This window comes from Sciurus carolinensis, chromosome 2 (genome assembly GCF_902686445.1).
Source record: "Sciurus carolinensis chromosome 2, mSciCar1.2, whole genome shotgun sequence".
NCBI lineage: Eukaryota > Metazoa > Chordata > Mammalia > Rodentia > Sciuridae > Sciurus > Sciurus carolinensis.
In genome coordinates, this window is record NC_062214.1 from 108,819,344 (window position 1) to 108,844,926 (window position 25,583).

The 25,583-nt window shown below is 43.8% G+C and overlaps 2 protein-coding genes across 10 annotated transcripts in view; one reads left to right on the forward strand and one right to left on the reverse strand.

Annotated features, from left to right (window-relative positions):
• Frmd5 (FERM domain containing 5) overlaps positions 1 to 22,719 on the forward strand; it is a 300,312-nt gene extending 277,593 nt beyond the window's left edge. For 4 of the 9 annotated variants that reach the window (XM_047539096.1, XM_047539105.1, XM_047539103.1 and 1 more), the window contains 7 exons: positions 4,172 to 4,260; positions 7,275 to 7,338; positions 7,839 to 7,930; positions 11,390 to 11,464; positions 12,027 to 12,095; positions 13,252 to 13,358; positions 19,053 to 20,679. In XM_047539096.1, the coding sequence (XP_047395052.1) occupies positions 4,172 to 4,260; positions 7,275 to 7,338; positions 7,839 to 7,930; positions 11,390 to 11,464; positions 12,027 to 12,095; positions 13,252 to 13,358; positions 19,053 to 19,630 (1,074 nt within the window). In that variant the 3' untranslated portion in view covers positions 19,631 to 20,679. The other 5 variants (XM_047539101.1, XR_007107012.1, XM_047539097.1 and 2 more) reach the window with 5 other exon arrangements.
• Positions 22,720 to 24,017: 1,298 nt separating this feature from the next.
• Wdr76 (WD repeat domain 76) overlaps positions 24,018 to 25,583 on the reverse strand; it is a 42,991-nt gene continuing 41,425 nt past the window's right edge. Inside the window, 1 exon segment of the mRNA XM_047542328.1 lies at positions 24,018 to 25,536. Coding sequence (XP_047398284.1) covers positions 25,284 to 25,536 — 253 coding nt within the window. The 3' untranslated portion in view covers positions 24,018 to 25,283.

A 25,583-nucleotide genomic window follows, 5' to 3' on the forward strand; every position in this document is an offset into this window, starting at 1 on the left:
CTGATCTTTTTATCATGTATATTTCAAAAGTGCCACTTATTGAAACTCTGCATGTGCTAGGCCCTTTCATACACAATCTCAATCTTTATTTTTTTTTAAACCAGTGGTTGAACCCACGGGTACTTAACCTCTGAGCCACATTCCCAGCCCGTTTTATTATTTTGAAACTGGGCCTCGCTAAGTTGCTGAGGCTAGCTCTGAACTTGCGATTCTCCTGCCTCAGCCTCCCAAGCCACTGGCTTATCACAAGCTTTCCAATGTCATTATCAAGGACATGTCCTTATTTTAGATAAGCACTCTGAGTCTTTGAAGGTACTTTGCTTAGTTACTGTTTAAGACAGTACTGAGACTCAAACCTAGAATTGTCTGGTCTTAATACTGTGCTTTTTCAATTACTGTTCATGGTCTTCTTTCTATAGATATGGCATTTATTTAGGAACCAAGCTTCAGTCACCAGCAATTTTTAAAAAATTATTGTTTGTTCTATTTAGTTATACATAACAGCAGAATGCATTTTGATTCATTGTACACAAATGGGGTACAACTTTTCATTTCTCTGGTTGTACACGATGTAGAGTAACAACATTCATGTAATCATACATGCACACAGCGTAATGGTTTTTATCTCATTCCACTATCTTTCCTTCCCCCTCTCCCCTCATTTCCCTCTACAGAATCCAACATTCCTCCATTCTTCCCTTACCCTCTCCCAGTCACCAGCAATTCTGATATAGAGGGGACACAGACCTATAAAATTTCTGGAATCATCATAAAAAAATTTAAGTTTACTAGTTTATATCTGCTCTGTATAGACTAGGAGAAAATTGAAAATAGGAGGATCTAGATTTGATAACAAAAAATAAAATTGCACTGTTTCTCTGACCTTAAAATAGGATCATTACTTTCATCATCCAGCCCCCTACCCTCCTCTCTAAATAAGAAACCCTTCCTCCATCTTGACAAGTTGCTCCTGACTTCAGAGATACAGGACAGAAAAGGTGTGAGGTGATCCTCCCACCCGTGGGTGGGCCCCTCTTGGTTGTGCTGTAGAGAGGGTGATAGATTTCACTGCTGAAATGAAGAACTTGACCAAAGACACTCAGATGACAAGTTTCCACGAAGAATTGCATTTCCATGCTGTCATTAAGGTGCCACCCAGTCTTTTGAGGGTGCCACTGCCTTCTCTTCCTTTCTATTCTAGTTTCTTGTGGCTAAGTTTAAGTATTTTGAAACGGTGATTTTTCATGACTGACTTAAGGTCCCCAACCATAAGCTCTTTTAGAAATGAGTGTAAGTGTCTGGAAGAGCACATGGAGTCATCTTTCTTAGGGTTTTTCAAGAATAAGAGGCTTCATCCAAGACTGACTTAGTTTGACTCATTCTCCAGAGAAGGGACAGGATAACCCCAGGGGCCCTACAACCAAGAGTGCCATGGTTTTGACTCCATCAGGAGACCCTCTTCATTGGCAGTTGGCAGAAGACTGCTTCGCATATATAGAACCTATGGGGACTGGGCAAAGGTGGACTGATGTTCCTATTTCTAATATCCAGTCTGTGATTTGATATTCAACATTCCCTTTCTGGTCATCTTGGTGACCCTTAATGGTGCCGAATTGATATAGGTCAGGTTTGATGGTGTGTTCTACCCCAACCATGAACGATGAGTGCAAGTTCATCCCTCCTCCAAGAACACCACTGCCCATGCCCTAAACAGTGAGGCATTCAGGCCCCCTTCCTAATGTCAGAAGGTAGCGTTTCTTTAATTATTATTGTCCTTATTTTAGAAGTGAGGAAAACTGAGGTTTGGAGAAGTTAAGCAAATCACAGAGCAAATAATAAGCAGTGCTGAGATCATACACCAAGACTGAAGCTCTTTCCACAAGGAAGAACAATTTAACCTCACAATGAGGTCTCTACCCTGGAGTCTCTAAGTCTACAGTTTTAGGACTTCCCTGAGTCCTGCTTACACAATGAGTGGAAAGCCTGGCACCCACCTTCCATCCAAGGCAGGCTGCCTCCCAGGCATCCTCCCTGCAAAGGCCACCCTGCTCTGGTCCATATCTCTGCCAAGTCAGCCAGGATAGCCTTAGTGCCCCCTGGCAGGGACAGTGTCTGTGTGCAGTGCCTGGTTCTTTGATATCAATAACTACCACCAAGCACTGATGACAGGCAGGAGGAAATCCAGCCCTGTGGCCACACAGTGTCTCATTATAGTTATTTAAAAACGTTCCTGTTTGCCCATGAGTTAAATGACACCATGCTTTCAGCCAAGTGTCTGGATCTTGAGAGACCAAGGGAAGGACAATGATAACAATACATTAATTATAAATGTTTGCAAAATATATAATTAGTTTACTCCCCAGGCCCAGAGACTCACACCTGCATGACTCCAAGAGGCAAACCTGCATTTTCCTTGAGGCAAGGCTCATCGGGCCCTGCAGAGGTCCCCATTTTCTTTCTTTCTTTTTTTTTTTTTTTTTTTTTTTTCAGTGGTGCTGGGGATTGAACCAGGGCCTTGTGCTTGCAAGGCAAGCACTCTACCAACTAAGCTATCTCCCCAGCTCCCCCCCACCCCATTTTCTTAGTGCTGATCAGGCTGAAAATCTGTGCCAGGTAGCAAACTCTGAAGGCAAGGGACCAGGAGAGCCAACCCTCAGCCTGATCTGGTCTAGCAACCACAGCCCCCACTCACAAGCTCCATAGCACCAGCTGAACTGTGACCCAGAAAATTCTTCTGCAGACATGTTTGGCCAATTTCATGGCTTAGTTTTCTGGCCATCTCCATCATTACCACACAACCTGACAGTAGAGTCTCACCTGAACTTTATCACGAAAGAAGGCCCATAATCTTTCATCAGTCCCCTCCTCATGGAGTTCATTTTCCCACTCCAGGGAACCATGATCAACACCTTCTGCCACATCATCTTCCCACTGGCTCAGCAGAAACTCAAGCCTGATATTTACAAACTGATGACCAGTGATCAGGAGACCCTGTTTGTTGGTTCAGGCACCTCAGGGCTGGTGGCAACTGTTCTACTCAGTCAATTGCTGCCTATCTTCTCTTCAGCTAAACTTTCCTGAGGGAACCCAGTGTCATAGGGCCATCATGATGATGATAACTGCTTCTTCCTCTTTTAAAAAAAATTTTTTTAGTTGCAGATGAACACAATACCTTTATTTTATTTATTCATTTTATGTGGTGCTGACGATTGAACCCAGTGCCTCACACATATGAGGAAAGTGCTCTACCACTGAGCCACAATCCCAGCCCTGCTTCTCTCTTTAATAATAACTTTTTGAGATATAATTCATGTACAATCCACTCATTTAAAGTGTGTAATTTAGTGGCTTTTAGTATATTCACAGACTTAAGCAACCATCACCACTATCTAATTTTAGAACATTTTCATGACCCATCCCCCTCCAAAAGAACCCCCATACCAATCAGCAGGCACTATCCCACCCTTTTCCCCCCAACCCCTGGCAACCATTAATCTTCTTTTTGTCTCTGTGGATTTGCCTGTTCTGGACAGTACATATAAATGGAATCATTCAACACGTGATCACTTATAGTTGGACTTCTTTCACTTGGCATGATGTTTGCAAGGTTCATCCATGTTGTAGCATATATTGGTGTTTCATTCCTTTCTACTGCTGAAGAATATTCCATTGTACAATAATATTTCACTTGTTTATTCATTTATCAGTTGGTGGACATTTTCTACTGCAAAATGGATTGGACTGTTACTGCTGGTTGGATAATAATGAATAGTGCTACTGTTAACATCCATGTGTTAGTTTCTGTACGGACATGTTTCCATTTCTCTCCGGCACATGCCAAGGAGTGGAATTGTTGGATCATATGGTAACTCTATGTTTAAGTCTGTGTTTAATAATTGTACACCCTTGTACAATCTTACCACCAATGCATGGGATTTCTCTTTGGTAGTTCATAACTTAGGTTGGTGCCTCCAGGTAAGGGCAACAGGCTCAGTAAGCTGGCGAGTGGCAAGGGGACTTGAACCATAGTCTAGTGATTCCAAATTCCCTGCTTCTTCCCTTTGTGACCTACTGTGAGGTAGTAACCCTGCCTCCCTATGAAGAACTGTGTTTCTCACCCTTTCACCTCTATGCCTGCAATACCCCAATAAGAAGTCTTTCTATGTTGCAGGATGTGTCAGGAAATGCTGCATTTCTGGCCTTTACTCCTTTTGGGTTTGTTGTTCTTCAAGGAAACAAGAGGGTCCACTTCATTAAATGGTGAGTATCTTCATTTCCAAAATAGGCTCATTATATCTCACTAACTGGGGAGGGGCTGTGGTTCCCATGTCCTTTGTCTGTGATTGGGCAATTATGGTTCAGAGCCCTCTCCAAAGCCTTGTGTTGAGAATGGTAACTGATGAAGGTAGTGGTCTCTTCCTAGGGATCCTATTCTTCCACAGGGTTGTCCCTGAGAGCCAACAGCCTCTCCAGAGAGAGCAAGGCTATGGACGTTTGATTTCTGGGGAGACCTGGGGCTGGATCCAATATTAGGGAAGCAAGGGTCCAAAGAGAACTGAGTCCTTGGTGCCATTACCTGCTAAGGACCATTGCCAACCCTATTGAGGCTGATTGAGAGCATCTCCATAGATGGCCCAACTCCCTTATCTACTCTGCTAACAAGGGAGGGGCTCACAACACAGACCATGACTGCTAGGGCAGATAAGTCATCCTGTTACTCTTCAAAACACCCTTCTCAGACAAACCTCCATTGTGGGCAGCTGGTCTGCAAGAGCTTAGATGCTGCTTGCTCTCACTCCTCTTTAGCCCTTAAGTGTCTTTCACCTCTAGGAGTCATGTCCACACTCTTTCTTCCTTTCCTCCCCTTTCCTTTCACACTTCTGGCAGGCAAGAGCCTCTGCCTCAACTGCAGCTTCTTGAAACTGCTTTTCCTCCTGTCTTTATTTTGTTTGGGAACTGTTCTTTATGACTGGGAAGACTTCAATTTGTTGATTGCCATTTGAATTACACTAGAACCCTTTTGACTGGCTGGCCCCTGCAAACATTGTCAGCCTCTCCAGGACATTTTGCATATTCTACTAAGTCCCTTTGATTTCTGTGCCTGCTTAGGCCTCAGCCTGCCATGTCTAAGCTAACTAGTTATTCCAATGGGTTTGGATAAATGGCTTCCCTGGGTCCAGTAGAGCTCAGTAGCAAAGCCTACTCCCTGTCTTCATTCCTTTACCTTCTCCAGAAAAGCACACGAAGTGTCTGTGTACAGAGTTGCTTTCCAGTAGGCTTTCCTCTGGGGTGCTATAGGTTTCTGCCCTCCTCTGCCCTCTTTAGAACTGATGGGAAGACACCAGTCATCTTTCTTACCCAGATTGTACTTGTGAAGAATGACAATATAATGCTAGAGAGTGCTAGAGAAATTGCTCTTCAGATATGCAGGGTTAGGTCCCATTTGTAAGGCAGCCTACTGCCTGAAGTTATCCAACATACCAGCTTCCCTTGGCTTCCTCAAGTGGGCTTGCTTCATTGTGCTCTCTGGGTGAAGATGTGAGGATTTGAAATATGTCCAACAGAATACTTTTCAGAAAAAGACAATGACCAGGATCAGGCCACATTTCTCCTAGCGTGCATCATTTGCTGCTTGGATATATCTGGGATATTCAATGTTCCTTAGAGGGTGACATTCTAACCAGGGTAGTTGTCTCATGAGGGCCCTGTTACAGGACACAATTAGCTAGGAACAAGTAAGAAGCACTGGGATAGATACTTGCAGTCTCTGAGTTATCCCTTCCCCTCCAAAAGCCACATTGCTTCTTCCTAGTTCTCCCAGACCTTATTCTTCCTTTCATGTACCACTTCAAGAAGTCCCTTCACTATGTCTCAACTTTATAATACAGATGTAAACCCAACCTCACCATCAAAAGAAAACCCTTACTTTTCTATCTTGCTTGATAGAGCCTAAATGATCTGTGTGCTTGCCTGTGTATTAACCATGGGATATGTATTGTATTCTATGTGAGTATGTGAGATTGAAGATCGATTGACCAAGAGGGAGAATGAGAGGGAATCAAACATGGAGGGAATGCCACATGGCTGGTTCTAGCTCAGAACTGCTGGTCAGAAGTTGTAGAGTATCATCCTGGCCCAACTATGATTTCCAGGACCACAAAGAACATGTAATTTCTCTGTCCCCAGAAGTTATAAATTGAGTATGTAGTTCTTACTACCCTTCTTCTACTTACTAGGAAATTGAGGAAATCTCCCTAGAAATTACCAAGAGGAAGAAGCAAAGTGGAGGCAGATGTGCATGATCAGACCTCCTTTGGGGTCTCAAATGGGCAGAAAAACGGGAACTCCAGTGAGGGGTAGAGGACCTGTGGCTCTCGAGGGTAGCTGTGTTGGGCAGATAGAAGTGAAGTGAGCAGCCACTGATGCCAAGGCCTAGTTCTCTGGCTCTCAGGGACATCCACTTAAGGCCCTAGTAATTTTTTCACTTTGTAAATGTAACCAAGGCTGAAAGCAGTGTGTGGAGATGAGGTCTAGGCCGTGCCATGTACAGTAACCATGTCACTTCTTCTGATTTGTGTCTGTCCTGCGGGTGACGTACCCCAGTATCCTGTTTGCCTCTTTTACTGCAGCCATTCACTGGGCTGGTGGCTTCAAGGATTTTTCTACAATAACCCCTAAGCCCCTTTCCTGGTCAGTACGCTGCATGACTGTTCCATGTAATCTGTTCTCTCTCTTTGGTATGTTGCCCCGCCCCCTCCCTGAGATTGTTTGACATTTGTCTGCATTAAACTGCATTTTCCATCCAGTGGCACAGTCACCTGAAAGACTCAACTCCCTCAGAACCTGGTTGCATTGTATTTCATTATTTGCTGTATCTTGAACTTTGGCCTCATCAGCTACCTGTGGCATCTTACATTTGACAGTCCCATCCAGATAATGCACCTGTGTTATGAACCAAATCCTGAAATGACCCAGACACTCTACCTAGACTCACTTTCCATGCAAATGTTTCCCTTTTACAGCCACTGTTGATGAGCCCGAAATCCTCCTATCACCCTATTACTATAGTGTGATTGACCAGAACTGTGGATTGAACTGTTTCAACAACTGTTCTCTAAGGCCACTGCGCTGCTGTCTTGTTTCAGTTCTAATTTTGGCTAAAATTGTGTCTGTGCCTGGAACCCCTTCCAGTTGGGGTGGGCTGTGCATCTACAGACTTAGCTGTGAACTAGTAGCCCACATCAAGGTGACAGGTACTCTTTTTGTGCTTCTAGGAATGAGGTGACCAAGCTGAAATTTGAAGGAAAGACTTTCTATTTATATGTAAGTCAGAAAGAGGTGAGTGCTGGCTTCCTTCTCTTCAGGGAGGGCTGGGGCACCGCAATGGTTCCTGAAGTCTAGAGCCAAGCCTAAGGGGTCCAAGTAGAGCTAAGCCACCCACATGCTCAGCCAAGATCAAGTCAAGACCTGGAGGTGAGATATGAGGGGTGGAAAGGTTCTGGAGCACAGATTTCCTCAGGTATGCTGATGAAACCCAGAGGTTTCACTGAAAGATCCCTTCCTCTAGGAAATGTAGTCAAAATGAGATTCTTTTTCCACATATGGAAATTCTAGATATAAATGCCACTTCTCACCAATGGCTCTCCTGGATCAACTTATGACAGCTGAGACTTACACTGATTGGACTTGCCAGGTGTTAGGTGATGCACTGAACTGAGCTCTGCCCCACTTCGTCCTTTGGATCTTCTCTTCCAGCAGTGCAGAGGGCAGTTTCCTGGCTACTTCACCCTTCATTTCTCCATCCACACTTAGTGATTTCTATGTGAAATTTTTTGCAGGAAAAGAAAATTATTCTCACATATTTTGCTCCAACTCCAGAAGCCTGCAAGCACCTCTGGAAATGTGGAATTGAGAACCAAGCCTTCTACAAGTGAGTGGACATGTGATGGGGACCATCTTTATCAGAGGCAAAGTCACAAATGTTGTTTTTCGAGACAAGATGGGCAGGTGAACCGTGAGAAACTCAGGAGACATGGAGACATGAGATAACCAGGCTTCCTTCCTAGTAAAACTCAGACCCCTTTCTGGGTCTTTGTGCCCCCTAGGAGGTACAGAGCCAAAGTCGGGGAATATATTTCTGCTAAGTTGCCCATGGGTCTGCCTTGAGATGTTCCTAGACAGTCCCCAGTGGTGGAGTAATTCTGGACCTTTTTGGGTAAGGCCTGGACCAGACAAAGGGTGTCTAATCTGAATAATTGTGGAGTAATTCAGAGCCTTGGAAGGCCTAGAACACAATAGTTTGACAAAGGATCAGGTGCAATCCTGAGCAGCCCCCTAGTCCCAGGCCCCAGCCCCACTCTTTGGAGAAACTCTGAGGTCTGTCTCTTGGTGGGTTTCCCAGTGCTGAGCTGGGATTGATACCAGCCCCTCATGTTGTGTCACAACCAAAGGTATAACCATGACAGGCCAAGTGCCTAGGGTGGGGTAGCTGGAGGGGCAAGGGCTTAACCAGAACTGGGAAGCCAGGTTTGGGCCAGAGGCAAACTGTGCTTACTAAATAATTTTGTGAAGTGTGAGAGGTATTTGTGTTCATTTTCTTTGATAAAGAAAGTGGTGGGAGCTGGGCATTGACACACAGCTATAATCCCAACAGCTCAAGAGGCTGAAGTAGGAGGACCACAAGTTCAAGGCCAGCCTGGGCAACTCAGTGAGACTCTGTCTCAGAATTTAAGAATTTTAAAAGGGGCTAGGAAATGTAGCTTAGTGGTGGAGTACTCCTGGATTTAGTCCCCAGTACTGAAAAAAAAAAAAAAAAAAGTGGTGAGCTGGTGATGTAGCTCAGTACTAGAATGCTTACCTGGTATGTACAAGGCCCTGTGTGCAATTCCAAGCAACCATAATTAAAAAAAAAAAAAAAAAGTTATAAAAGCATTAGGGAGCAGTGGGTGGTGGCATATACCTGTGATCCCAGCCACATGGGAAGATTGTAAGTTAAAGGCCCGTTTGGACAACTTAGTGGAACCCTATCTCAAAATTTAAGAAAAGAATAAAAAGGGTTGGGGCTGTAGCTCAGTGGTAGAGCATCCCTGGGTTCAATCCCCTGTGCCAGAAAGAAAGAGAGAAAGATAGAAATTTATGCTTTAATAAGATGTGTTTTAATTAGGATAAAGCAAGACAGTTGGTATATTCTACCTGGGGTGAGCCTTGCTTATCGTCAAATGCCCCTGAAGGATCCTGGAGAGACCAGACTTACCTGGGGCTGACTGGGCACCATCCTTCTCCCCAGTGAGCAGACTTTGTTACCTGCTGGCTGCTCCAGGGCCATTGCTCCAGAGGCTGTTTCTTGGATAGGCTTTCTGAACTGCTAAAAAATACTGTGCATTTGATACCAGCACCAGGATGAACCAAATAGGCAGCCTGAATTCTAACCTGAGGGGCCTTCTTTCATCTTGTGAAGAGGACACTCAGGAGAGACTTTAGCATGGTCAAATTCCCCTCCTACTCAATCCCTGCTGTCAAGAGAAGGCCAAGAAAACATTTTTCTTTTGCTACCATCTTCCCTTTGCCTTTGATGACAGAGCTCAGGGTTGGTCAGTTACATGAACCTGGAGAGAAGCAACTTGAGATGCAAACTCTTGTTTGTGGGACTGAGAAAAAGCCCAGGAAGGACGGGGTTCCCTGGGTCTCCCCAACAGAGAGAGAAAAGCCAGAGTTGGCTCTACACTGAGCTGTCATTGCCCTGGGGATGATACATTTGGAAGCATTCTCTTTCTGCTAAATAGTCTAATACAAAAAGAAGCAATCTCTTTGTCTCCTGTTTTCTCATGTCTCCAGCACCTGTTCTTAAAACCTTTGTTTTCCACCTGTCATGAGAACAGAAGTTTGCTTCTAAACCTGTAACCAAATTCAGTTTCTGAGTTTTTCCTTTGGTACACAACTCTACCCCTGCCCACACTGGAAACTGAGGTCATTTTTCAGTTTTCCATTGCCTCCTTATTGTCCTAATTGTTTAAAGCTTCCAGCCTGGGTCAGATCTGAGTTACATCAAGCCTTTGGTAACAACCAATCATTTCAGCCTATTTTCAACATCTCTCACACACAGGTCCCCATCCCCCATGGCCCATTGCCTTGAAGGGAGTTGGGTCAGACTCAAAAACCTACTGAGACAGGAGGGCAAGTAGGCTGAGTCCTCACGGAGCCCTGGGATGGGGGTGGAAGGGATGGTGTCTTCTAGGAACTGTTCATGGATTGTGGGGACAGTTCCCTAAATACTCACTGCCCACTCATGGCAGAAATGTCAGACCCAGATGGGCTCCTGGCTGGATTGGTACTATCGGCACTCCGGGAGTGTTGCAGGGCAGTCAGGTCTTGGAGACCTCTCGGCAACTCTGTCCGGGCTTCCATTTCTAAGGGTGAGAGAACTAATGGGATCAGCAAAGTCACCCAGGAGGATGTTTTACAGTGCCCATGGCCTTCCCAAATCTCCACATTAGCTCCCTGTAGTTTCACTGATATCAAATAGGTAATCTGGGAAGGCAGGATGGCTCCAAATTCAAATAAATTATGGAATTTGTATTAAAGTTTTGCTGGTTTCCTCACTACAGGACTTCTCTGAGTTTTTATTATAAGAGTGCATTTTAGGACTCCCTATCAGGAAAATGGAACAGGAAGGGCAGCCCCTACCCTCTTCTCCACCCACAATTACCCAGAGGTGAACACAGAGCATCAAATACTAGAGCTAGAAGGGACTTCTGAGGTCAAGAAGTCCCAATTCCATCATTTCGTACATAGGAAGACTGAGGCTGGGTGTGGTGGCGCAAGTAATTCCAGCAGAAAGCTGAGGCAGGAGGATCATAAGTTCAAGGGTAGCTTGGGCAATTTAGCAAGATCCTGTCTCAAAAATGAAATTTAAAAAGGGTTGGACAGGTAGTTCAGTAGTAGAGTACTTGCCTAGCATGCATGAAGCCCTGGGTTCAACCTCAGTACTGCAAAAAATAAAAAGACTGGTCTAAGGTCACACTGCTAATAAATGGCATGGCTGGGCATGGCTGAGATTAGAAGGATGGCATTCTGTTTTTCACCAGACCATCATCCCTAACACTGTTTCTTCAGTTCCCCTAGTCAATTCCATGAACCTTCTCAGGGGCCTGCACTCTCCTGACATTAAAATAGACTTCCTTGTGACTGCCAAGCACTGAGACAGGAGGGCAGCTGGCTGTGAGCACAGCCTCTGATCCTAAATGAGAGTTAGACAAGCTCAGGCTACACAGGGCTTTTTCTTGAAGCAAGTTTTCTCACGTGGCCTTTGGAAGGAGCTGGGAATATGCTGCCTTAGTCTGTGTGAGGTAGGTTCAGGCCATCTGTCACACTGGACTTTGCCTTGCTGCAGGCTGGAGAAGTCAAGCCAAGTCCGCACAGTGTCCAGCAGCAATTTATTCTTTAAAGGGAGCCGGTTCCGATACAGGTAAATAGTGACAGTAAGTAATCATTATGGATCTATTTTCCGAACTTCTGTGGAGAACAGTTATTCAGTGTCCTTATACTTGAGAACTAAGAAAGTGAGAAAGTCTCAGAATAGCCTGGGGTTTCCATCCAATTTTCCTGTCTTCTAACCCTTTTACTGTTTCTTTCCTTCCCTACAGTCGTTTTGTCTGTAGGGTCTTAAATGCGTCTCTTCTTCCTTACAACAACAGACACATAAGAATTATAACAGTGATTCTTTTAATGTCTCCCTGTCTAAAGGATTATTTGGTAGTGTTCTTGGAAATGCTGGGCAATGAGAAATCATTTCTCAATGATAATGGAAGATTCCAGAGATGAAGAGAACTCCTTAAGATAGGCTGTCATGACACTTTAGAACTCCACCCTGGCAAGCAAGCCTTTCTCAGTGACCAAAGCATTGGGGAAGGGGTAGGCCCAAGAGGCCATTTCCTTATTCAACCAAAGTACATGAGATCTTAGAAAGGAGTCAAGTCCTAGAACACCTTCTCATTTCTTTCTGCTTATTTTTATTATATTACTTATAGTGGCCGAGTTGCAAAGGAAGTGATGGAGTCGAGTGCCAAGATCAAACGAGAGCCACCGGAAATACACAGGTAGGCTGCCAGGGGCTTCCCCAAAACCAGTTCCAGCTCAGATCCCAGAATCTCAAAAGACCTAGTAGTTGAAGTTCAGTGAAGCTCTTGGTCACAATGGCTACCAAAAGAAGCAGGACAATAGGGCAGAAGAGTGAAGAAATTTGTCCCAACTGGAGGAATGAAGAAAAGTCTTTAACCCATGACAGAAAACAAGAGAGGGCTGGCTACTTGCAGACAGTACACAGACCTAGGTGCTGCCTCCTGTGATTCCCTTCTGTTCTCCCAAATCTTGACATTGATCACAGACCACAGAGCATGTGACAAAGCAGCAATATTTCATAGGTTCTGGAATGCATCCATTACAGGAAGCCAGAGATAGCCTCACAGCCCTGCCACACTGGGTCTAAAATAGTTTCAGGATACATGCCTCATGAATATCCATAATTCATGTATTTCCAGTAGCCTATCTCCTAGAAATGGGTAAGACTCAGAAAGAATGTGATTAGCCTAGAAGACCAGGATCTGGGGCCAGCCTCTGAGAATGGAACATTGCTGACTGCCTCTCTACACAGAGCCCCCACGCAGCAGCCTCTGTGGGAAGTCAGGGGAGGCTGCCAATGTGGGTCATCAGGCACATTCTCAGGAGTACTGCTCATCCTAGGGCTCCACTCCCTGACACTCCTGTCCCCCAAGACCCAATGGCACTCTTATCCCACTAAAGAACAGTTTAGGTGAGTCTGGGGTATAAGGAGGAGGTAGAATGTGAAACAGAATCTCTGATTAGGATCTAGGAGCCAAAGGCAAAGAGAAGGTACTAAAGATTTTTTGTTGTTTTTAAAGGACCCAAGGGCTCAGGATGTGGCTCAGTGGTAGAGTGCTTGCCTGCCATGTGTGAAGCCCTGGGTTTGATCCCCTGTATTACATAAAAAATAAAAATAAAAAGGACCCCAGGACTGGGGTTGCAGCTCAGTGGTAGAGCACTTGCCTGGCATGTATGAGACACTGAGTTCAATTCTCAGCACCATATATAATAAAATAAAGGTCCATTGACAACTAAAAAAATATTTTTTAAAAAAAGGACTCAAATTTAATACAGACAAGCAATTCTGGTAGCTCACACCTACATCTGTCTGTTCACTGAGTGAAAAGGATTTCTCTTTTCCTTTCACCTCAGAGCAGGGATGGTTCCCAGCCGGAGCTGTCCTTCCATAACCCATGGCCCACGGCTGAGCAGTGTCCCCAGGACCCGCAGAAGAGCTGTACACATCTCCATCATGGAAGGTGAGCCTGAGCTCCTGGAGATGATGCTGGGTCCCTCCGTGTTGTGACCTGGCCAAATTCAGGGCCCTTGAAAAGAAGCTAATTTGCATTTGAGACAACAGTAAGTTTCTTACAAGAAAGAGCCCAGTAGCAGGTTAGAAGATGATACCCAGAGGATGGGAACACCAGCTGGATACAGGATGAGGGGGCGTCTCACCATACTGTGGTCCAGGATAGGATGTAGATCTGAGGAGATGGGGTCTGCCAGGTGCCATGAAGTTCTGAGAATGGCTTTCTGTCAAGAGGCCTTCCCTTCATTTCCTAGATCTGACCAGTCTCCAAGCTTATATGATCAGGATGAATGAGACAGTTAATCAAGAAATGAAAACTTTGTTCCCAAGTCTTCCAGTAGCTGCCACCACCTTGTCCTTCATTTATAGCAATCTGTGCTGTTGCTATCTGAACTTACGGCTCTCACCCTCTACCTCTCTCCACCCTTCCTCCCTTTGGGGGAGGTGGAGGCAGGAAGAGAAATTCTGTGTATCTACTGAACTAGACACCCTGGTAGCTGAGTCTCTATGCTGGGTAGTCAGTTCAGTTAGGAGGTGTACTGAGAGTACTGCCCACTAGCTGTTGCCATGGACCTGGTTCACTGTTCACAGACTGGATATAAATTTGACTGATGTCATTCTCAAAGATGATGTTTTGTAAGAACCCAGAGGACGGCAAATAGCAGGACTGCTTCAAATCTCTGTCTCCTGGATTTAATGGAGTGGAAGCTGGAGAGGGAAGGCCCTTTGCCCTTTCTGTGGGAATGTTGCTTGTTACTGAAAATGAGGAACTACTCAGGTTAGGAAAAGTGTTGCTCTGCTGTTCCCCTGGAGGATCTCTGGTTTGTATTTAGTTTTTCAGGATATCATCATATCACCTAAGCATGTATCTCCTGCATAGAGTATGTAACTCCTTTCCAGAGGTTGAGAAACCTGGCTAGACAACCATCATCAAGTTAATTATTTGAGTATATGAGTTGCTCCATTTATAAAACAGGAACATTTCCCTTGCCTATTCCTTGGGTGGCAAGGGAGTTGATATATGCAAAGTACTTCAAAGAGTACCATAAAGCACTTCCTAAGTAAGGCAGGCAGCAAGCACAGTGCCAAGAGCCCTAGCAGGAATGAACATTGAGGTTTGAATGGGAGCTCAGCGGTGCACTTTCTGAGGCAGGTGGCTTCTCAGCCTGTCACCCACACTGTGGAATGGAGCAGGGTGTGGGAGAGTGCCTTGCAAACTACCAAGGATAATCACTGTGCGTGTTGTGGAGGTATAGAGATGTGACCATCATCAGACATAGCCTCCTGTGTCTCCCCCATCTTACACTGAACTAGAGGATGGAGCATAGCTCTTGCTGTCCCTCTTCTCAGGGGCATACACCTCTGGGAAGTGAATTTCTTCACTTCTGAAACAGAACCTATTTTCTCCTATTGCAGCTACAGGTTTCCTTCTCCAAATTTTCCACCCTTGCTTGCGAAACGCCAGGGGAGGTGCCGTGGGGAGGACTTGCTAAGGAGGACAGACTCCGAAGGGCCAGAGTACTTCCTCAAAATTACATCCTCCTAGAACTTCCCAGCTGGCAGATTATGGCTCAGCAGCCTCCCACATGCTACTCACCAAACCAACCTGCTCCTCACACCCTATGCCAAGGGTGCCCGTAAACAAGAACAGCCTGTGTTCCCAGACATGGCCCTCACAGGACTCATTGGCTTAGGTGGGGTAGGTAGGAACGGCTATGTTAGGAATGACCCTCACAGGGTGGAGGGAGGGGCAAGGGAGAAGGTAGACATCTCATTTGGATGTGGAAAAAATATGACTTTAGTAGTTAAATGACTTTATCAGTGCAGGACTACCAAGCCTGTGGAAATAAAAAAATATTTTCCGTGAAGCAAGAATTCATTTGCACTCTCTCTCAAAAGAAGGCCTTGTCTTTAAAAGTTCTAACAAACACAACTAATCCTAATTGTCCACCCAGCCCGAGCAAGGAGAGGCCTTGAGGGTTATTATGAAGGCCTCAGAAGAAGGGCACAATCAACCAAAACCCCAGGGAACTTACTCTTGGACATGTGAAACTGGTGCATGTGCCATCAGAGATCTTAGAGTCCACAGAGCACATACATTAGTATCTCAGAAACCATTTGACTTTTCCAGAGAAGCTTCACTTGCTATCTCCAAAAGCAATAGAAGAAAATTACAAAAACATTAACATAAAATTAGTTTAAATTAAACCTTGTAATCTCAGTGGACAAGGGCCCTTTAAAAAAAAAAAAGACTGAATTGGGTAGCTACCCTCTGCTCTTGGAAATACCAACATAACACTTTATCAACACAGGACTGACACTAAAACGAGCCTCAAGTATGCAGGTTCCCTTCTTCTTTTGTGCCCGATGGGGCACCACTCAGCAGGAGGCAAAGAGAAGATGGGATACATTCCATTTCCAGCCCCAGAGCCACCCAACCCAAAGCTAGTGTGGACTGCATGACTTCATGTTCCTGAGTAGCCTGGATAAGCCTAATGTCTTTGCGACTTTACATCCTAGATTTCCTGGCACAATCTTGATTCGCCTAGCCTCTGGGATTGGTCCCTGCCCTCTGCTGTCCCTCATCCTCTGAGAGGCTGGCCCTTAAATGGGCCTCAGGGAAAGAACTACAGGCTGGAGAAGCATTACTTTTTATGGCTCTAAGCACTTCTGACTACTAAATCCAGTGCCGAGATAACATTGGCCTTTCCAAGCTGCTCCTTCCTCACAGCTCAGCCCAATGCTCAGGGAACTGACCTTCTCTCTCCAGCACAGGACACACTGCTAAGGGGCTGCCGTGGCATGAGATCAGTGAAAATCCTTTGTCCCTAGTTGGCGTTCCATCCTTTTCCTCTCTGTATCTCCTCTGCCTGGCTGGTTTCCCTGAAGAGATCAACTGGTTTCCACTAAAGAAGTATCCGCCTTCCTGGGCCACCATGGGGAAAAGTCTTATTAAGATTCACACCAGAGTCAGCGTTCAGCTCCGGTTGACTAATCATTGCCTTCGGCCCCTAAGCGTGCGCATCCTGAGGATGGGGCCCCGGCTCCAGGGTAGGGTCCTGTCGACTGTGACCCCCGGCTCATTGGGAGCCACTTCTGGGCAGGGGAGTCAGCTGAAGCAACTCCAAGGTAAAAGATGTATTCCTGTTTTGCTGTGCCACACTTAGCCTCGACCCTTCCCACAATACTCACCCCATCCACCCCAGACCAATAGGTTTGATGAAGGGCAGGGTGGGTGGTGGTTTCTACAATAGTGAAAACTTAATTTCTTGTTCAGGACTAACCTGACATTGAATAACAAACTTGGAGGCGAGATGTGCTGTTAAGGGAGAAGACAAATATTTCCTGAGCAATCGAGTGGTCAGGCTAGCTACTGGAAATACATACCTGTTATCTTGTTTACTGAGCACACCAGTAACTCAATATAATGGGGCTTCTGGTGACCCTCTTGACTTTTTCTCTGATGTCACAGTGTCTACCTGTTCTTCCCCAACCAGCTTAGGGCTTAATTGTAGGCCAAGCTAAGTTTGCATTGAAGTGACTACTGGCAGCAATGCTGGTCACACTTTGGAAGATCTAGCAGTTGGAGCTGTCCTTGTTAGGGGAGCGGCCTTTGAGAGGGTGTTGGGTGCCCTGTGCTGAGGTTCCAGAGAAAGGGGACAGAGGAGTGCTTGGGAAAAAAGCCAAGCTAGCAACATGCTACTACCAGAGCCTTGGTGTTTATCAGTGACCCATGACATATTCCAAGGTACATATTTCTGTTGTCACATGGGCCAATGGAGGCATCAGGAAGGAATATTGGGTAATACAATGAAGGTCAAAGGAGCATCGAGAGCTCTGGAAGAAGGGACAGGGGCTCTTTATTTCATGTCATTTCATAAGTTTCTTGGGCAGTTGAGACCTAAATCTAGGGCAGGTGCAGGTTGTGGAGTTAATCCCTTGGAATCCGACTACATGATCAGTAGCAACATGAAAGAGAGGCTTAGATTCCACCCCTGGCTTTGCCATTAGCAGCCAACCACATGGCTTCAGGCAAATTCTGTAACCTCTCACCCTCACTAATTCAAGGAGTTTTTTTTTTTTTTGGGGGGGGTGGGGGTGCTGGGGATCGAACCCAGGGCCTTGTTCTTACAAGGCAAGCACTCTACCAACTGAGCTATCTCCCCAGTCCCACAAGGAGTTTTTGAAAGACTGAAAACCAAAGTGCTTGAAAAAGTTTAAAACATACAAAAATTTAAAATTTTAGCATAAGGACAAAATGACGTACAGCTGGGAATATAAGGAGCTTTCTGAAAGCAGAAGTTGAGAGCCATGGCAAATGTACCAATTTGAGGGGTTGGGAGGAAGAGTGGATAGTGGGTGCCCTGCCTTCATCCTCACCCTTCACCCCTACTTACTCAGAACCAATTCCAGGGCCCGTTCCTCTGGAGAATCCTTAACTGTGCCTGTGCTGAGTCAGGGCTCCACCAAGCTGCTCAGGGGGACCTAGCAGCCTAGCACCTAGTGCCTAGTTGTACGTGGCTGAGTTAGGAGGGAGTCCAGGGAGCTGAGCCACTCTGCAAAGGTTACCAACACCTTTTTAAGTGAGACCTTTGGGCTTCTAGAGCTAGTCCCAAACCAGACAACTGCCTTATCAGCCCTAGTTGGGTCAAACTTTTAATGTGCTAGGAACCTGGTGCAGTCTATAAACTTGGTTGCATCAGGGTCTATTCAGAGCAACAAAAGGGAATTTGCTTTTCTTATCATAGGCTACAAAAGCCAGGAGAGTCACTTTGGCACCACCAAGATGGCCAGTAGTAGAAAATGCAGACATTGAGCCTGAAACAAGAAGCCACTTTTGGGGAGCACTGAGATGTGGGTCATACGTGGTAACTCTGGTCTGGGTGGCTGCTACTTGATTGAGGGTATAAACAGTTCCTGTTTTTTTCCTGCCAGAAAAGCAGCCCTGGGAGAACCTTGGAAGGAGAGGAATTTTCCATCAGAGAAAGAAGAAATAATGAGTAGTTTTAGGGGTCAGAAGATCAGTACTCCTAACAAATGCCTCATGAGCTCAAGACCTTGCATGCTGGGTTATTACAAGGATAATCGGTTTTTTGTTTTTTTTGGTTTTTGTTTTTGTTTTTGTTTTTTTTGGTGGTGGGGATTGTGAATGCTAGGCAAGCACTCCACCAACTGAGCTATATCCCTAGCCCAATAATCAGTACTTAACAATCAGTATTCGATGAAGTCCAAGTAGGCAAAATACATTTGCCTCCTCCCTTCTTTCCTGCTTCTCAGGGATCTCCACCCAAGAGGCAGACTTCAGATTATTGAACCATGACCCGACCCCAGCTCTGCATCAGGGGCAATCTGTAATTCAGATCCTCTAATTGGGGCTAAAACCAGGCTGAAGATACCCAAGGCATGAAAAGCAGAATCTTTAACAAATTAGTCAAATCTATGAGCAAAAAGAAAAACCTTCCAAAAATGGTCACTGTTTTGCTGCTGCCTGTGTCCTCTTCTTGCTGTATCAAAACAATGTAGTAGCCACTGCTGCTATTACTGGGGTATGCAGAGGAGCACCCAAACAAGAATGGATGCTACTGGACAGCAGAGTATGCATTGGGATCCAGAAAGCCTATTCATGTCCTTGTTGCCTTTCCAGGCCTGGAGTCCCTACGGGACAGTGCCCACTCCACCCCGGTGCGTTCTTCTTCCCACGGGGACACCTTTCTGCCTCATGTGAGAAGCAGCCGGGCAGACAGCAATGAGCGAGTAGCGGTGATTGCGGATGAGGCCTACAGCCCTGCAGATAGCGTGCTGCCCACCCCTGTGGCTGAGCACAGCCTGGAGCTGATGCTGCTCTCCCGGCAGATCAATGGAGCCACCTGCAGCATTGAGGAGGAGAAGGAGTCTGAGGCCAGCACCCCAACTGCTGCAGAGGTGGAGGCCCTGGGAGGAGAGCTGAGGGCCCTGTGTCAGGGGCACGGCAGGCCAGAGGAGGAACAGGTGAATAAGTTTGTTTTAAGTGTCCTCCGTTTGCTCCTTGTGACCATGGGACTCCTCTTTGTTTTGCTCCTCCTCCTGATCATCCTTACCGAGTCTGACCTTGACATTGCCTTTTTCCGCGATATCCGCCAGACCCCCGAGTTTGAACAATTCCACTATCAATACTTTTGTCCCCTCAGGCGATGGTTTGCCTGCAAAATCCGCTCAGTGGTGAGCCTGCTCATTGACACCTGAGAAGGCATGACTCCTCCCAATAACTAGCCAGGTGGACCAAGGAGCCCGGCTACCCATTCCCAGCAATGGGACCCATCGCGGAACCATCGGCACATATACCAAGTCCTCCTTTCATGACTCAAAGTCCACTGCAGCCTAGGAGGGTTATTTCCCAGAAGAAGAAAGGGATAGGCTCACGCCCTGTCTAAACAAACTGGGAAAACTCATTTTCTTCAGAGATTCTTTCAAGAAAGGCTCAGCAACTCTTTCTCATCCTTCAATTTTGCAGGATAATTTTTGGTTTTGAATTTTGATTTTTCATAGATGTGTATTATTTTGAAAGTATCAAATAAAAATAATTTATTTTACTATAACTGATTATTGCAGTAGTGTCACCTAGCAGATGGAATGCTAGTTGAAGACAAGAGAGCTGTTGTTGTCCTCTGTATTCTGCAGGCATTTTTCTACTGGTGCCACTGGGTTCCGGGAGACATCACTGCAGCCTCAGCGGGGCAGGTCAGGGGTCTGGACAATGGGGACTGTTTAGGTTTTCTTGCCAGACAAAACTTTTTTTAAAAGTCAACATCCATGTAGAATGATTAAATGGAAAGTTGCTTCTTTTGATGGTCTGAGTTGGATTTTCTTTTCCTTTTGTTTTTTTCAAATCTGAGCAGAGTGGGCATCTGAAGGGACCACCGGTACAGCAGTAACACAGCAGGGGTGGGGTAAGTCTGTCCCCTTAGACTAGAGCCTGATGGGCATCACCATGAGTTTTGTATAATGAACTAAGACATCTCTGATTTTTTTCCTGAAGAACCTCAAGACTTTTCTAGTGCTCCAGGGGCGTTAAATGAGTTCAGTGGTGCCAGAGAGAGTACTGTCAAAAATGTTGGACAAAGTGTAGTTACATACACAAGAGCTAACTTACCCAAGGGACTGCTGAGATGCAGAAAGCAGTGCTTATTTTGTACATAGTGTAACCCCCCTTAAAAAAAAAAAAAGACTTTTGATTTATATTTTAACAGCAAAATGTTATTTTCTTATCTATTCATATTTTGTTTTTACTTTATGGATTAAGAAAATAGAACCTGATGAACTAAATGATGCAAGAAAGAAACTGATCCTGAGAAGGAAAAACGTCAGAAAATAGAATTCCAAGATCAACAAACAGCCTTGGAAGGGACAAGGAAAAGAGTCTTTTAAAAATAAGATTTCTAAGAGATGCCTACAAAAGACAGAAGGTGAACTTGGCAGAGACTAACACTTAGATGTAGAAATGCTGCCCCCTAGGGTCATCCTGCACATCGGGAAATAAGTTCCAAGAAGGCACTGGTCATCCTTGCTGAGGGAAGCCCTGGATGTTCACAGAAGCACAGGTCCACAGATGGTGAGTGTGAGTCCCTAAGGCCCGAGCTCTGCAACTCTTAAAACCAATCACACACAAAATCTTGTTCTCATCTCAGGGAGAGATTTCTAAGTCATCTGGGGCCTGAGGACTTATTTAAGGATAGTCAGTGGTCATATTCCTGGGACCCACACAGTAGTGAAGCAGCTGCCGACACTATGATGTTGGACAGCCCCAAATGCTGAACAGAAAGAGTCACTTATAGATTTGATCTCCCCTGTTTTGTCCCCTGAAATGGTAGAACCAATTCCGTGTTCAGAATATAACAGCCATGGAAAATTCAGGGTTTTGCAGGGTGAGGGGGGAGAGTGGATTTGTCTAATTTTAAAGAAAGATACCCTTTTCTTCTAGACCACAGGTCAAGAAACGTCATCTGAAAAGTGCCAGATAGTAATTTTTTTTTTCTTTGTTCTGTCACAATTAACTCTGCCATCACAGCACAAAAATAGCCATGGATTATGTGGGTATGAAGGAGCATAGCTGTGTTCCAATACTACTATAAAAAGACAGTATGCTGAATTTGGCCCACGGGCCATAATATGCCAACCCTGATCTAGACAATAAAACTGACCACTATGGAGAAGAGGGTCAGCTCTGCTCCAATTCCTGGCATGTGTTAAAGACCTAGGGCCTTTTCCCAGTGGAAACACTAGGGTTGCTTGTTTACAGGGTGCTCAAACAACCAACCAGCAAAGATGTCTGAAGCCAAGATGAGCAAGATCAAGTCCTGGAATGCTAAAACATGGCAAATCTAAAAATGGAAGTGGGCCTATCTGATCATTTCCATACCAGCAACAATTTGGGCAGAATTGCAAACATACTTATCAAGTGACATGACAAACTGAAGGAGATCCTAGTAAAGATTAAGGATCACTTAAACCAACTAGCCACTGCCACTTGTCATCTACATAGCAAAGGCTTTATTTAGCATAGGACTAAAGTGAAAAGTAGACCCAGAGAGGAAAAGGCTGTCAGGAGACAGGGAGCTGCTGTTAACCTGGATATCTACTGTCTTCTGCAACATAGATTACCTTCTAGTGTAGTGCTCCTACCTCAGTCTGTAGAACTCGGTGTCTCTATGCAGTGAGAGCCTTGCTCTGACCTTTCACATCCACACTAGAGATGCAGTATCCCATTGCCTGGTGTGTTACTTGTGTCTAGAGTTCTAACAGTGCAGTAGTTTGTACCATTTCCAGCAGTTGAACAGAAACTTGTGGGATTTTTTTTTTTTTTTTCAGGGCTTTCCCCAGAAAATATGGATAGAAAAGTTTCCTTCAATTTGCTTTTCAAATTGTGCTTGAATAACAAACCTCCTTTATTGGTAACTAGTCTTTTTTGATATCTCCCACCATTAAAAATTATTCGAGTTTTTAATCTTGTTTTATGTGTTCTATCTACCATGTCTCTCATTTTATCTTACTGTAGAAAAAGTAATGGTTTCCATAGCATCATCTTTCAGAGGAAATAACTTTTTCTGAAAATAGTGAACTGCATCTTTAAGCAGTAGAGGGTAAACTACCTGCAAATGTGAATTTCTTAGTTTCATTTAAAAATATATAGTTGTTAACCTTTCGTGTGCCAAAAACTCTTGAGTTACATTTTCCTTCAAAGCAATGTACTTTTTTCTACATATGCAGTATGTAGTTAGCATAAAATCATTGGTGCCATGAAAATTATTTTTAACTTAAATAAATATTTAAATACCATGAAAGAGTGGGCTCTTTGTTTTTTAACTTATAGCCTGTCTCACAGTATCAAAAGTTACTAACGCATAGATAAAAGGATACCAGTAGGATTTACATAGCTGACTGCTATTCACAACTGGCATCACATAAAATAAATATGATTAGAAACTGAGAAACTTTAAATGTGGAATAATTTGAGGTGAACTGGACCTTGTTTTTCTGATAAGGAAAACCATGAAGGTTAAGTGGGTTTTCTCAAGATTACACGGTACAGCTGTTTTCTGGCTGAAGGATTTAAATCTTTGTATCTACAGCCTGAAGCTTGCTGCTTTCCTGGAGAATTTCCTTCACCAAATCTTCTCTGTGAAAAGGAAACTCAAAGACCAGAATACTAAAATAGGACTGAAGCAACTCAGATTCTATTCATTTTGAATCATTTGTGGTCACTTGTAATCTGACCAAGTCTCTGTCCATCCAAAATGAGAACTCTTCCTTAACATCAAAAAGGCAGGTCACCTCAAAGAAAACAGCTCCACTTGATCTCAGAGCTTATGTGTTTAAGAGATATCACAAAGGTCAAACTGACAGCGAAAGTTTACCCCAAAGTGAAGGAGCAATCACAATACACACATAATTACAGAAGCCACACAGCTATAAACCAGACTCCAGAAATGCCTTTCATTACAGATTACAGTTTAAGAATATCCTCAGGGAGACAGTTTTCCTTTATGTGCTGTCTAGATTTACACAATTACTCTGTTATAAAGCTTAATACCAAGAAACAAAGTCCCTAATCATTCTTCCTTCCTGCATTGCCTCAAGAAGATGTAACTCTATTAAGTGAAACTGGATGTAAACAAGTTTACAAAGCCGCAATGGCAAAAGAAACCACAAAAGTGAGAAACATCAAGAATTTTTTAGTGCTTATTGCAGAGCCCCCCCCCCAATTACTACCAAGTATTCAAAGCTTAAATGATGGTACTAATTTGATCAAGAGTAGTTTTCAGCATCTTAAAAAGAACAATTCCCACAGAACTAACCACTCTGGAAGCTGAAATTAAGTGGTACAGAAAAAGGGAAAGGAAGCTTAAAGTCTTCTTTACTGTTTTGCTAAACAGTTCAAATATAACTCAACCTCACTTAGCTTGACTTTCCATTTTGTAAATTAATATTTCCATCGCACTTACCAATGCTTGTATCATAACACCTAAAAAAGAGCTCTCCCATTTTTCATAAACACCCACAACCTATTAATAAATTAAGTCTCAGAACACTTAAATTTTAATTACAGAAAATTACTTAGAAAAAATTGTTCAAGGAAAATACTTTATTTCTTTGCTATACAATTATGAAAAGATAATATTTCCCAATTCTTGTAATTCAAACATACTGCCTAAGCGTTTACTTACAAGTCTTTCAGTAGTACTTTGGCAATGAAGAACAATGGGAAAGTTGGATAGATGTTACACAGTAATATTAGTCACTGATTTATTTAGCAACTCCTTTTCCCAACAGTAGACCCGTTGAAATTACCACTAACTTCTGAGAAAACAATTTCATTTAAAAAGAAAAAATCAAAAACAGTATTCATGACATATCCCTAAAATATGAAGAGAAATTAAAGTTATTCATTTAACACACTATTAAATATGGAGAGCTTAAAGAGGGGGACAGACAAGGGCATTTGGGACTTATTAAGGCAGTAGTTTTCACTTCTAATAAAAAAAAAATTTATATATCAGTATAAACATAAACATATACCTACACATATATGCATATGAAACTAAGTTTTACAAAACAATACTTATTATGTTTTCTGTTCTTTAATAATTCTTTCAATTTTTTAAACACTAATTCTGACCTTCTGACCACTGAACAGATTTCATGTGAATAGCTAAAACACCTAGTCTAGAAACACTACTGATCTGAGGGCAGTCTTACACTGGAATATAGGGATTATGGCAGAGCCCTATATTAGGAGCCATTTGGAGGAAGGGGAAAGGAAAGGCTCCACACACCTAGACCCAGGCCCCGCCCTAGTGAACAAAAGCTCAGCAATTTTCTTGGCATATCATATAAAATTTAACTGAGAGGCAGGGTGCAAATAAAAGGTTCTTGTTTTAAAAAACTAAATTTCAAAATCATTGAGTTAGATGACCTTTCAGGACCCGTTCCAGAGTATAAGCCTAAAAACAAATATTCACTACAAACTTATAAAATAAACCACTAATCTATATATCACTATAGACTCAAAACTATTATCAATATATAACAAAAAGTTAATACTGCTCATTCAAAGCTTTATAATTTACCTTGTTAGACTTTCTCAATGTACTGCCCAATTAAAAGTGCTAAAAGCATCTCAGCCTCTACTCAGATTCCCTCCCCATGCTATGGAAACATCTTCTGAGGCTTCTCCCTTACTAAATTTAGTACATTCTGCTCATAGTTCTTAATAAAGTAATTTTATGTTTTCTAAATATATTACCAAGTAAACATATTAAGCCACAGGTATCATTAGGTTTCTGAGACAGTGATGAATTTGAACAAATGGGTATATCTACCTAGAAACTAAGTAGTTTTCTTAATTCATAAAAACATGTAACCTCCCACTGGAATTACCTCCAGCCATAATATACTGAGTCGGGTGCATGACATTGATGGAACACACAGAGAGAAGACATTCTCCAAGAAAAGAATGCACCCTCTCTCCTGTCTCATGGAAGATTTCTACTCGTCGTGGATGGGCCATGCTGCCAACTATGATACAATCTTCTTGTTTAGGGTCCCACACAGCTTGGAACCTGGTCAGCCATCGCCCAGTGATCGTGTTGTGCCTAGTTGCGGGGAAAAAACAACAGTACTTTTTTAAAGATTAGTGTCA